This window comes from Rhopalosiphum maidis, chromosome 4, assembly GCF_003676215.2.
Source record: "Rhopalosiphum maidis isolate BTI-1 chromosome 4, ASM367621v3, whole genome shotgun sequence".
NCBI classification, from domain to species: Eukaryota; Metazoa; Arthropoda; class Insecta; order Hemiptera; family Aphididae; genus Rhopalosiphum; species Rhopalosiphum maidis.
In genome coordinates this window covers 54,045,145-54,060,636 of record NC_040880.1, presented here as the reverse complement: position 1 = coordinate 54,060,636, position 15,492 = coordinate 54,045,145, and the positions used below count along the sequence as shown (strand labels likewise).

At 24.1% G+C, this 15,492-nt stretch overlaps 1 protein-coding gene across 1 annotated transcript in view; it reads left to right on the top strand.

Annotated features, from left to right (window-relative positions):
- Nucleotides 1–15,492, top strand: part of LOC113555886 (ankyrin repeat and death domain-containing protein 1A-like) — a 75,631-nt gene that overhangs the window by 34,676 nt on the left and 25,463 nt on the right. Inside the window, exons 4-5 of the mRNA XM_026960482.1 lie at nt 6,249–6,347; nt 7,439–7,537. Coding sequence (XP_026816283.1) covers nt 6,249–6,347; nt 7,439–7,537 — 198 coding nt within the window. The remainder of the gene's footprint in view (nt 1–6,248; nt 6,348–7,438; nt 7,538–15,492) is intronic.

Below are 15,492 nucleotides of genomic sequence, written 5' to 3'. Positions count from 1 at the left end.
ATGTATGCATGAAACATTATGACAAAAACAAATATATATTTTTTTATCGATTACAGACACGACGTGAATGATGTGTGCACACATGAATATCTAATGTAATTTATTATTGTATAATTTATATTTTTAGACTAATATGAATAAACCAGACAATTATTATTTTGTCCTGTTCAGTGCATTTTTTAAATTAATTTATAACAATAAAGTTTTTATTTTTTATCTATTCGTACAAAGTTCACTTACAAAACAGTAAATAATAATACATTTTTTTCCGATAGTAAAATGTAATTTTTTATTTAAAAATGTTTCATAAAATAAAAATAAAACATTAATTAAAATAAGCGACAATTAGAGAACAATTTTATTTTATTTATCTAGATTACACGAGTGTAATGTATAGAACATATTATTTAATAATTACTGCTAAACACTGGCTATGATGGCGTGGCGCGCAGGTATAAAATGATGGGAGTCCGACAACATTATTATATTTACAAAATTAATATCACAAAGATTAAGCTCTAAATCATGATAAAAATATAATGCTGAAATAATCAATAAAACGACACCGAATAAAAGTGACTTAACTATAATACAGTATATAATATACATAGGTGTTAAGATGAGAAAACTGAAATGAAAATCAGAGGATGAGTAAATAGAATTCATCACGGATCCTTGAATTTTAGAAATGGCATCGACGAAAGAAGTAAAAAACAATATCCATCACTTTCAACTGGCAAGCATGGTACTAGTCTCAGACGATACAAAAAGGAACGTTGATATCCCAAACGTTATGAATATAATTTAAATGTTCAGACCGAACAGACAATCCGATATTGTAAAATCGTGTATTGTGTTTTAGTATTCGATTTAACGAATATCAGTATGTGGTATTAACATAAATATAGTACAAACTGTCAAAGTGAAATAGAATAGTAAAAAAAAGAAAAGAAAAGCTATCTATATAATATAAACTTTCCACGTACAGGTATAATATCGAATGTTTTTTTTTTCAATAGACATACATATTTGTCATTAGTCGTCATTTATTATAAATGATCGGCGATAAATGAACAATTGTAACCCATTTGTCTATGTAAATAATATTAGTTACAGTTATAATTAAGCCACTAAAATAGATTGATGTATATCCAAGTTATTCATTAATATTTACAATATTTCCGAAACATCCTTGACCTTAAAAATATATATTGATTGGTATAATTTTTTTTTGAAGTCACGCGGTCTGTAAACATTATTTCATCAATGTAGACACTTTAAAAAAAAAAAACCACTTAATCCTATGAAAATCTGGGAATTTTTTCGACATGACACACTCATTTTCTACCTGGAGGTATCTATATCGTGATAATTTTACGTATATTTTTTTATGGATTTAAATTTAATATGAACAATTATAATATAACGGCGTCTTGGATAGGCAATTTCGCTACTTCACTGTCGTGTGCGTTTTTTTTTTTTTATTCATCCGACTCAGTCAACTTTGAAGCAACAGAGTTGTTTGTACCTGAGCTGGATGAGCTGTACCATTAGATACTTAGCCGCATGCTATATGTTTACGAATATAGCTTACTCCATTCCGCTGTCCTAGTCACTTCACTTTTTTTTTTTACCTAAAATTAGGATTTCTCTTTACACTGTTATAAAATATCAATATATGTATAGTTAACTATAAACTATCGGCTACACGGGTATTGAATACAATTTCGTCACATAAGAATAAGATTTTTACCACTCAATTATCTGGCATAGCGTTAAACTCGACGGTTATTAAAACGTTTTTAAACTGGTCATAACATAATACTCTGGTAATAACAATATAGCATTTAATATTATTTTATTATATCACCCGATCACACGTGTCGTATGATTGAAGAATATAAGACTATTTTTCGGGTAATTTGATATTGAAGTATTTGTAATTTTATTTTTGGACGTCCTTTGTTCACGAACCCTGTATAAAACAATATGGAATAAATATGCGGAAGATGTTTTAAAGTAATAAGCCGACGATGGTTAAGATAATAATATATATACTTCTTATATTCACCGCTGGTATTGAAATGTAATATGTTGTGCGGTCAAAAAAGTTGCAGTTGAATATTTTATATTACATTTTCAATCGGTTATCACAAAATGTTTATCGTATTTTATTTAAACGAGATTATAACCAATGTATGTAAATATATATATATTTGATTTTACCCTGAAAATAAGAATAAAATGTGGTAGAGTCAATATTTAGGTATAGGATTGTTATCAATGAGAGAATATTTTTCTCTTATGTTTTCATTCTCATGCAATTATTGTAAAAAATATTCTCAATCACTTTCTTACAATAGTTTTTATAATATTTTATACGTTTAAATACAGATTTTAAATAAAAATATGATGAAATATATTGTGTTCAAATTAAGTTAGTAGTACCTGGTTGAAAAGTAAATGTATGGTTGATGTTATTTGATATTCTATATCTAATAATATTATATAAATACATATATTTTTATTTTTTTATTACTATTCTTCATTAATTTTTCTATAACATTTTCAAACAATTATTTTCTACATTTTTCGTTATTAAATAATTGATAACACTTTGGTTTTTTAAATATTAAAGGTCTGATTATATGAGTATTTTTATAGTAATATCATATTATTTGGTTTATATTGTATTTGCATCGAATTTATAAAAAAAAATAAAAGTACTAACATTTAAAAAAAAATCCAATATGTTGCCGCTTTCAAACAACTTTAAAATATAAATTTATATTTGTTTCGTAAACTTGAAGTTTTACAACGCCTACTATGCTCTAATTTTATAGAACCTTCATAGAACAAAGGGATTATTGATTTTAACAAAAATGTGTGATTCTGAGCTAAGAATCGAGAAATGTACCTATTAGTCTATTTTTTTTTCAATTGATACTTTTTTAGTTATATAAAAACTCAAAATGTATCATAATGTATGTAAATTAGCATTAGGTATAGAATTGAAGGTTGAAGTAATAATTTTTGAATTAATTTAATAGTTTTTCTGCTAATGTAATAAAACATAACAGTCATGAAAAAAAAGTTTTTAAAAATTGAAATAAACAAGATTATAACTGAATTCTAGTAAAGAATAATTTTTGAATTTGATTGATTGTAGATCACTATATTACGACCAAAGTGTGACGAGTGATTTATTATAAAACCTGCACTGTGTTCTGTCCAGTTTTTTATTTGACATTTAAAACATTTCATAAATTAATTGTTGAATGTATAATATATAAGATTTTAATAAATTAATAATATTATTATTTGAATTTGTAATAAATAATATTTAAAGTTTAAAATTATATAAATATAAAAAATAATAATTAATATTTATAATATCTACTTATTTAATCATTTAAAAGGCATACAAAATCTACGTAATTAAAGTAACAATTAGTATAAATAATAATAAAAAAATAAGAATAAGAAAAAAAATATTAATAATATGTTGAAATTTTAAAATATAAGTTATACTTGTAATAATTTAATCCTCTATTATATTATCGTATTAGGTGTGGATAACAAAATAAATCAATGTTAAATTAAACAAAATAAATAAAACGATCACGTTACGTCAAACTTTCTTTTATTTCTACGTAAAATTACTTAATATAATATGTTTAATAGTAAATAGGGACAATAATCTATACTACTTAATCTACTTTGAGATTATAATAGGTATTTCATTAATCAATAGTTTAATTATTACACTTAACTGTTTTGGAAACATATAAATCAGACGAATCGATGAACTCGGTATGGAAACTGATCGCAAACATATTTTGACACTTATAAACAAACGTAGAATATTGCGAAGTTGCAGAATTGAAAAAAGAAATGATTGACATTGCTACGTGGCAACTAACATTAATCAATTCGTTGTTGTCAATGAAAAATAACGCATAGATAATACTCAGATATGTGTGTATAATATGCTTATACTAACGGATTTGTATATAATGTATAGTATCAAAAAAAAAATCAAAATCATAAATTTTAATTAGGTCAGTTCTCAGTGGTTGGCCGATTTTTAATTGGGCGGTTGATCGCAAGAAAATTATCAACGATTAGCATGAACAGGGATCACGGGTCGGCTTTTTATGCTAAGTATTTGGTGTTTCGCATCATAGTTATTCAAAATGCGTCCGCTACCACCGAAAACAAATTACAATATAAATAAATTTTTTAGTTGAATTTTTGCCCACAGTTTGAATTTACAAAACTCATAATCGTACGGAATACAACAGAACCGTTTATGTTAATATAAGAAATAAACTTTTTATTATCATGCCTTAGGTACTAAGATGAGCCTTTATTGCTATTTTGTGTAGAATAATAACAGAACGTCAGACACAACACTTAAGATAAATAAATAGGTACACCTATTTATATAATAATATCAAATACATCGTGTAACCAATATTTATAATAAACAGTTTATTCACTTATTTTTATTTTTCAGTATTCTGAATAGTTAGATTAAATATGATACCAATAAAACAATGATTAAAAATAAATATTAAAATCTACGGACAATATTGCCATTTTAGAATTCTTCGTATAAATACACAGATTATTCGTACGTTAAATAATGTTTTTCAGACATCTGTTGATAGGTTGATAAATTAGGAATTGGGACAAATAGAATTATATAAATTTTACATTTAAAAAAATGCAAAATAAGTTACTATAACTCCAATATGTATAAACGGTTTATAAACTTAACTATTATTTATTTAGAATAGTAACTAATAAAACAATTAGTATAAGTTAAAACTTTCGGTTGTTGTAAGTTATAATGCAAAATACATATAATCTTTTAACTCGGAATTATATTTAAAAATGCAGTTTTATGGATTTTATGGACAATGAAAAATTAACAGTTGGTAATATGATTACCTATACGATAAATGGGCCAATAATTTAGTACTAAATACACATAATATTATAATATTATTAAAAGTAATAATACATTTTTCTATCATAAAATAAATATTTTAAATAATTAACCTAACCGAACTTAGGTTTTGAATCTTTTTTACATATCATTTAAATATTTACATATATTATATATAATGCGTAATATATTATGGTATCAAATTAATTCTACAAAGTGCATTAAGCGATTTTCATTTTAATGTAAGTACCTATAATATGTCGTGAATTTATTCTTGTGCTGTTTATTTTTAATAAAGTAAAAAGAAAAAGATGGAGAAAATTCAACCTTATAGGTTTTAGTGTCTAACTTACCATGGATAATCTAGGATAAAAGTAAACTGTATAGCATTTGACATTTTTCCTTAAACCTTTGTGGTTTTGAGAGACGCGTTGGGATCTTAAAACCGTTTCACGGATGTGCTGGTTTTCAGTTTATGGGCAATGATTTTATCTTTTATTTTCTTCTTTGTTTTTATTTTATTATTATTTTAAATAATAAAATCCAAAGACCCGTTAAAGAAATTACCCACAGATACATAATTACTAATTATAATTAATAAAGTAATACAATGTTTTTATATCATATATAATTATAACAATTATCTATTTTAAATACGGGATATGAAATTTAATTTTCTGAATTATTATATAAAATTAATGTATTTACTTTTATTATCTAAAGACATACATAGACTTATATATAATATATAATCTTTATTAATAATCATTTTTTTAAACAATCTTTATTTTCGAAAAATAAATGAAAAAGAAAAGAAAAGAAGTTACTCAATTTACTCAGTTTAGACATCTAAAGATTTTTAAATTGTTTAAATGTTTAGATCATGATATAAATTCCATTGAAGATGTTTGATAGGAAAGTGTTTTAGAAGCTGTTAAACTAGTTAAAATTATTCTGCAATTTCGAATAAAAAGATAAGTGAAAATGTGAAGTTATTTAATTAGTTGATAACATTTTTAGGTCAGATTTTAAGGTTTTGCTTGAGATAAATAAATATTTGTTATTGAATTAAGTGAAGCAGGTATTTTAGAAGGTTTTAATGGTTCTCATTCATCTTATTAGATTTCTTAGTAAAATCCTTGATGGTAACCTTAGTGGTTATAGGAAAGTATTGTATAATAAATAAAATTCAACAACATATTTTCTTTTAATATTGGTTACAAGTAATATATCTATGTTAAGTACAATTGAATATGTATTTATGTATGATAATAATACTTTATTTTTTTTTCAGTATGGCAGAGCTCCTATTCACTGGGCATCTTCGAGGGGAAATACTGAAATTATGGAAATGCTCATAAATGCAAAGTGTGATATTGAAGCCAAAGACAAAGTAATTATATTAATTATATATGTAGATAATATTTAAATTTGAAATGATATAATAATTTATTACAAATAACACTATTCATAATATTATACAAAGAGTAGGTTAGTAGGTACATACATTACAATTTTAGTTATGTTTATTATCTATATTAGTTATGTTTTAAATAAATTAAATTTCAATTTGTATTATAAATACCATAATCATGTAGTTACTATAAAATGTTAATACTTTTATACCATGGCAATTTATATTGGTCGCTAAATGATCCTGATGACACATTTGAAAATTATTTTTATAATTTTTAAATTAAAATTATTTTTGATTTATAAAGGTATTAAAACAAAATTAAATTTTGTAATTTAAATCATAAAACAAACTAGAAAGACTGTTTAATCATGGCATTTATTCCATGGGTTGTTACTTTTGGTTATTGCAAGTTCGATAAAAAAAAAAAATTAACATTTAAATTTAGGATAAGTCTATGTGTTTTTATTGATAAATTAGATACACGCTGTACTGTTAAAAAAAAATATAATTAAATTTAACAACATTAACCATATACTGAATATATCACTGAAAAATTAAATGCTTATACTAACTACGGGTTATTAAAATTACAGCTTTGGTTTATTATAAGTGTGTACTTAGTAATACAGTATATTTTAACTGTTTTTAATTTAATGTTTCAGATGGTATCTCTATTTTCAAAATAATAATTTTAAATGATAAATGATACCCTAAAAATATAATCGTACACAACTTGTATACGATTTTTGAATTATTCTTTTTGTAATATTCGGTGTGATTGTTTAAATTGTACACACAAACCGTGTAATGTAACTGTAACAAAAGTAAAATTATAATAATATATATTATCTACTTTTTAATGGTAAATTTAAACCGTTGACCGTGTGCGTATATATTATTATATTGACATAGTCCTACATTTTACGAAACCCTTAGACTAATATGATCCTATTGTGAAGGCACTGTAGTGCGTGTTTATCTCTAATATATTATAAACTCTAAACATTTCCATCAAAATCTTATTGTACGTATAAAATGTAATAAATTGGTCGCTAAAAATGTTTCAGTACGGGATGCGCCCGATATTAATGGCTGCTTGGCACGGCCACACGGATGCTGTCCAGATGCTTATCAACTACGGAGCGAGTGTAAACACAATAAATAAGGTGCGATTCAATAGTGATGATAATAATAATATGTCAACGTTATAATGCATCCACGTTATAGTACCTATAGAACGAAATTATATTTTGACTACGTAAAATAGATGTACTCGATTGCCAGGGGGCGTAATATTGCTGTTCTAAAAAATTCGACTTTTTCATTCTAAATAATGATGAACAAAATTCACCTAAAAATTGTTTTTGTATCCAGGGGGTTATAAATTATTACTTTTGAATTTAATAATGCCAACCGGTGTCTACCTTTTTTACCTTCCGTTATTTATTTATTTATTTATTATTAAGCCATCTTACGTTTCAAGCTATTTTCTGAATCGACCTTTTAGTGCACGGCCTACCGTCGTTAGCATGTTTTTTTTATTTACTTTTCAGTCAGGCTCATAGTCGTGACGCATTCAAACTTGTAATATTTCCTGTATTCTATATGTTAACATTGCTATAAAAAAAATAACATTTTATACCGAAACTTGATATTCTCATCATATATTGCATTTTCGAATAATTCAAATAACATTTAAATGATTCCAGGAACGTACTAAAATTGTTATTGTTATTTGCATTTACACAATTTTTTATAATGCACGTAGATAAATCGAATGATTAAACAAATATCATTAAAACGAGTTTCAGTCTACAAAAACAATAATCTGAAAGAAAAGTGTTATGCATAATAAAAGTACGTGATATTTTGGGAATTTAATAAATTAAAAATCAAATATCTAGTTGATGCAGATATTTCAATATACGTTTTTTTTTTATCTGTTTCCAATCGCTGTAATAATAGTTGTGACAAGGTATTAGACAATACATAATCATATTTTTCCATTAAATCATTTCTTAATATTTTTTTTTTAAAGCCAAGATTATAATTTTATCATTAAAAATCACATTACACTTTTTAAACATAACTAAAATCCTCGGCCACTTAGGTTTATAGAGATAATTTTATCTCATTTATTTTTCTGTAATTATTTTTTTTTTCACCTCAAACATAGAAAATGCTGCTTAAAATGCAACTATAAAATATTCAAATTTCACGAAGATAAACAAAACAAATCTATAAGTTTGTCGTTAAAATATTCAACAAAAATTATCTAATTCATGTAAAATTATGTTAATTCTATTATAATATAATTTAAAATTATAATTATTATGGTATTGTTTATTTCAAAATTATTGTTAAATATATTTGTTTGAATAAGATATTATAATAAAATAATAAGGATATGAAAAATGTGAAATCTGAAAAATTGACATAATATTATTTGACTAATAAAAAAAGTAAATTTAATTCATTAAAATTATTTATAACTATAAGTATTAATAAAATTAAGAATATCGATGGAGTATTCTATACATCTTATTAATATAATATAGTCAATTAATTAAAAAATTTTTCTTTTTATTAGAGTTGAACCGATTTTTAAATTCAAAAATAGTAATTATATTTTATTATCGAATTTTGATTTATATTTTATCAAAAAAAATAATATATCATTACAATATGAAGTATCCTATACTCAGTATTAACAATGTTTTTTCCAACATAAATATAAAAAAGTCACATTAAAATCTTATGTGATGGTTATATTATATTTTGTTGTACAAAAAGGTTTAAAGAAAATATGTCATAAAATACTATTTCATTCAACTTCCAAAGAAAAATTTAAAAATTTTTAATTTTATTTAACATAACAAAATTATACCACAGAAAATATCTATTTATATTATTCTAAGAATATGTATTTAAGCATAAGTAATCTAGATATAAAGTTATTTAGATATCCAACATACACCGAGTATCCTTATATTTATTTTTATTTGTCTAATAATATTAAGTATCTATGTCTAAAGATTTAGTTAAAATGTAACTGGACAGTTTAAATTTCAATTTATGGTTATATTGGTTTGATCAAGAGAAGATATATTTGATATTATTAATGTAAGAGGATTTTAATGATGAAAATTTGATTATCGATGATGATTACATTAAGGTTTAATGATTAAGGGTGATTATGGTTATTTTAAGAGATAATCATTAAAGACTGACTTTTTTTTTTTATATTTGAGTTCGTGAATGATCCTTAAAATTTAATTCAATAAAAATCCAATGGTAAGATAAGTAGTTTGTTTATTAAAAGCTTTTTTATTTTTTTGTACGATGATAGTTTGGAGTTGAAAAAGGAATATAATTGATGAAGACTATGATTTAGTAATTTTCTTTTTGTTTTAATGTGCGTCATCTATCTAAATGCTGCCCAAGATATTTCATGGTTTGTTCAGATGGTGTTTGTCTGTTGTTGATGTTGATTGGTCGGCAGTCACGAGGGCATAATTTAAAGGTTATGTGGGACGATTTCAATTCATTAATTTTTATACTCCATTTTAAAATTTTAGTTGCAGTTGCTAAAGATGATTTTGTAATTGAAAAAATGGATAATGTGATAACATAAACAACTCTAAGTATTTATTTTAATATGGTTGAGTGCTTATATTTGAATAGGCTAAAAAATAATCTAGAATGATTTTTCCTAATATTTTGGATAACTTTGGAAGAAAGTCTATGAGACTTATAATGTATAAAATGGTTCGTTTTGTTCAAAAATTTGAATTTTGTTAAATATCTTTCAGAATGAAAAAAATACGAAAATCTCAGTGTAAGGTTGTCAATATGTAATTATTAAAATTATTTAAAAGTTGTAAAAAAAATTGCTAAAGAAGAATTTTTGAAAAATTATAAAAGTTGTAAATGTATTATTGTATATTTTAAAATATTGATATTATAATAATATTGATTTAAAATAACAAATAAAATGATAAAATGTAAAATAATATACAGAGTTATAACTCGTAATTAATGAAATATCACTTGGTTCTTTTCCTTATGAAAGTTAACCTCAATAAAAGAGTATAACGGTACTTTAATATATTTATGTTGGAGTGTCAATGTATATTCTTTGTTGATATGAATGTTAAAGTGGTTCAAGTGTCATTATCTTTTCAAGCTTTAGAATGTTTGTTGATTTTATTCATTTTAGTAAAGCCCTCTTCATTTTAATGGTGATGACAGATGAGTTTTCTTAACATTATCAATACTATTTTTATAAGAAAAAAAATTTCTTCAAATTCTTTTAAAACATCTCATTTTGATTTTTAGTTTTAAAAAATGCTTAACTTCCCAAAGTTTGTTACAAGTTTTAATTTTTAAACAATAAAAAGTTAAATCGTAGAAAAATTAAATATTATATAATATTATTTAAACATTTTTGTTTTAATCGATATTTATTTATTATTAGGTATTATATGATTATAATTATTATAACATTTTTATTTATATTTAACTATTTGTTTTAGATGCTCTATGGAGCTATTAACATGTATTGGTTTTACGATGATGTATATTTTTTAAACAATTGTTTAATATAAAACAATATGAAATATAAAATATTATTTTGACAATAAACTATTATTATTATTAATTGTTGTCGTCATCAAATTTTATAGCACTTGTAGTTGCTTTTTTTCACTGATAGATAAATTATTGAATTTATATGGTACTTAAGGAAGTAAATAGTAAATATTTATAGTACTTAAAAAAAAATAATAATATATATCAACAAAATTTACTAAAAACATTTACAGCAAAAAGGAATCGATATTTTCCTGTAATTTAAATATAAATAATTACATAGGATTTTTTCACAAAATACCTATTTATAATAACATTTTCAAAAGAATAAACAATTTTTATAATAATTCCGGTATTTTTATATTATTTATAGAGATTCAAATATCCAATTTAAAAATAAAAAATCAATCATTTTTGTTCGTATGCAGTGAATAAAAAATCTTGAACATTTTATATAAGGTTTCTCATACTTTTTTTTACAGCAATACGTTTCATTTTTTACAAGTATATTAATTATTGATTTTTTTAAACTTTAAAATTTCAAATTTTACTTATGACTCTAAAGTTAAAAATGTAGATAATTTTTAATTTTTAATTTTTATATTTTAGATTTAAAATGTATCTTATAAACTTGCTTTACCAAAATTTAAAAATAAGTATAGTGCAAACTCACACTTAATTTTTATGTAATTAAATTGTTTTCTGTTTTTATGTAATTAGATATTTATTTTAAAAACAATAATTTTTCACTCAACGATTTTCACGATTTTTTTTTGTAACTCGGAAAAATTTAATCATGAAAATTTAAGAACATTTCAATGTTACTTAAATTATCATATTCTATAATCATATGATATTTAGATTAATTTTAGCATTTAAATTTATTAATTTTTTTTGTTTTGTTTTATTTTAATCATTTTATACTATGTTAGAATATTAGGATTAAAAATGTAATACAAGATTCATACGTTGTTCTAATATCATTCTTATAAGATACAAAATACTTGTACACAATTTTTTATTAGACATTTTTAGTTCAGATGTTAATGAAATTAGATAAGTTAAAAGAAAAATAGCATTCTCTACTTTCCAGGTTTTGGTTATTTAGTTGTAATTCAAAAATAAATTATTCGTATATAATTTTCAAAATATTTGTATTAGTTTTAAGCAATTTAGATATATTGCGAACCTATTTATTCACTTTATTGATATGTTAGAATTAATTAAATACAAGTTAATAACAGCTAGTTCTGAGTTTATTATATGAAAATATTTTAAAATATTTATTATATAATATATACGATTTATTTCTGTCAAAGATTAATTAAACCATTAATTATAGAATAGATTATTCTATGGTAAATGGTTAACTTACCATATTGTTAATAGAAAAATTAATTACAACAAAAAGATTATATTTTTATAATGATGAAATCTTTCATTTTCTAAATACATCAAATATCTAAATTGCAAACAATTTTATTTTTCACATATTTGTTTTTCACACATGTCTCGCGTGGATAAGTATTATCTCCGTCTTTCATACACATGACGCATAGCAAATTTACTTTTCGTTGAACCAACAATAATATTTATTCATCAACATTAAAGATTTTTTTTTATGTTTAACTTAAAAGAAAAAAAACTTGACAGCTATAGTCAATCAAGTATTTATTGATACATTAATTTTAAAAACAGAAATATAATATTATATATGCATAAATATTTTAACTATTTATTATTATGTTGAAAAATAAAAATATAAAAAAAAAAACTTAACGAAATTTCATTAAGAATATTTTAACTTGTTTAATTTTATAATAAGTTAGTAAATTATAATATTGACTTATCGTAGTGTGCATGGAAAGTAAATTGGTTGTGTTGTATATAAAGATACTCTTAATGTCAAAACCATGTATGCATGTCTGTGAAACGCCCTCGCAAATTCAAAATTATTTTGGTATATTATTAGGTACTATGATGATATTCTTATTCGTTAAATAGATCTAAGGTTTTTCTTAATCTTTCAAAAATCAACATAAAATACAATAAACAAAACTGTGTATTTTAATAATATTGTATAGTTAACATGTCAATATAAAATGCGTATGTTTTTACTTTGAATTCGAGTAGCAGTCATAAAAATCATTACTTACGATCATCTTAGTACCTAACATTTTTCTTATAATAAAAAAAAAACCAAAAGAATCTCACCATGTTCACTCTATAGGGCAGTGGTCTTCAACCATTGGGTCTCTATCCAAAAATGGGTTACATAAGCTTTAAAATTAGGTCATAATAATAGACCTTCTTTTGAAAATAAAAAATAAGTTTAATAAATTAAATAAATACAAATACAGTTTATATCAAATCATTGTATAAGTTCGTACTACAACAAAGCATTAAACGATTTTAGGTTTTTCTACAAAGCTGACGTGGGTCGAGAAAAATGTAGGCCTAAAAGTGTGTTGCGATTCCAAAAGGGTTGAAAACCGCTGTTATAGTGTATACTATTGAATAATAATAAAACATACCGTTATAGCTATAGAAATAGAAGAATGCAATTTTAATTAGGTAACTTATACATATTATAGTGGTTCAACTAGACGCACGTCACACCGACATTTTTTCCTCCAATTGTGTAGGTATTTGTTCAAATTCTGAACTTTAACATCCTTCAGTATATTATACATAAAAACTTAATTTATGTAATTTAAGGAGTGTCTTGTGGTCATCTAAACTTCTATTTTGTTTAAACACACCAGATTAAATACTAATACTACCTATTTTATACTTGATGAAAAAACACTATTAAAGATGTACTTTATAATTGATAACTGAGAAAATACTTAATCAAATTATAATTTAAATGCATTAAAATTAAAAATCAAATATTTATTAACTAATAGTAATATATCATTAAAAAAAAAAAAAAAATTTTTATAAGTCACGTCATGATACTTCCTTAACAGTACTAAAAATCTAAATAATTGGAAATATTATAGTATTTAGGTATAATATGTAAAAAACAAAGAATCAAAATTTGAATAATTATTTAAATAATACAAATGGGATAAACTTACTTGCAGGTGAATCACTTTGTACAATATTTTAAGCAAACTGAATATTTTTTATGGCATGTGCTACGCATACGTATACATACGGTAATTTCTTATATTTAGTATGAAAATGATGAACATTTTACGCGAGTGAATAATGTTCGTGTCAAGTCATATTATAAAAGCATCATTTTTGACGAATAAATTGTAAATTGATGAAACTGGCCAAATATCATACGAGACATCAAAACTCTACCGGGTGCAAACAATTTGTCGTGGAACATAACGCGGGATTGCATTTTTTTGCAATGCATACATAATAAAACTGTAGGTTTTCGTGCACGCTAACTCTATAAAAAATAGTAGACTGTAGTACACCTATGCAATATTATATATCATACGCCACTGATGATGAATATATTAATTCTGTAATAAAGTCGAACACACATATTATTATATTCTCGTGGGTACGAAATGAACGCGCGCGTGATATGCTTATGACGAACTCGTAAAGCTGAAATGTTATGGGTTTTTTTTTTTTTATAATATAAATATATAAAAATGTATCATACAATATTGTAACGCTGCGAGTTTTTTCCTTCCACTACGTTACATAATAATGATACCACCGTGGTACGTAGTATTATAATAGTATCGTAACGTTTAAAAACACGGTCGATTCACACTAGACACTAGTATGTAAATAAGCAATGGCGGCCGCTACATAATCATCATTAGCCCCCATCTCCCTCCCCCCCCCCGTACTCAATGTTAGGAGTTGCATAATTAACGCTTTTATGTGGTACGGTAAATGAATACTATACAGATATCAAGACAGTGACCTTTAATTTATGTCCGTCTTTAATATTAGAACACGTTTCCCCGCGCTATATGTTTACAGGGAAAATTATGTTTACGACTTTAGCCTTCGACTTTTAGCTGTCTATTACACGTATATAATTCTGAGTTTAAAACCACAAATGACGTGACATCACTCAAGTAAAAACCATTAAAATCAGCGCTGATAGGGTGGTCTATACCTACGTAAAGTAAAATCGAATCGCCGAGCCCACCCTCGTAGATACGTATATTTAATTTGTTACACAAAACTGCGATAAATTATTAACAACATACAGTCGACATTTCTAAAAGCGTTTGATTTAAATTTTGTTCATAAATGGTATACCCCCGTGGATAATCGTTGGATGTTTATTATTCATTCACATGGGAACGCGAATATTTGTAAAACTTCCACAACGGCCATGCGAATGTATAACCAATTAATAATAAATTAATCAATTTATACGAGAATAAAATAAAATTAAGCAAGTACAAACGTTGAGGTAGTAAGACGGTATCCATACTATAGCACCGTGAAATTAAATTTGTTTTTCTCGTTAGATGCGCACAGTTTTCGTGTGTTTATATTTATATATTAACCAAGTCGTATGTGGTACATTAGTACAACATTT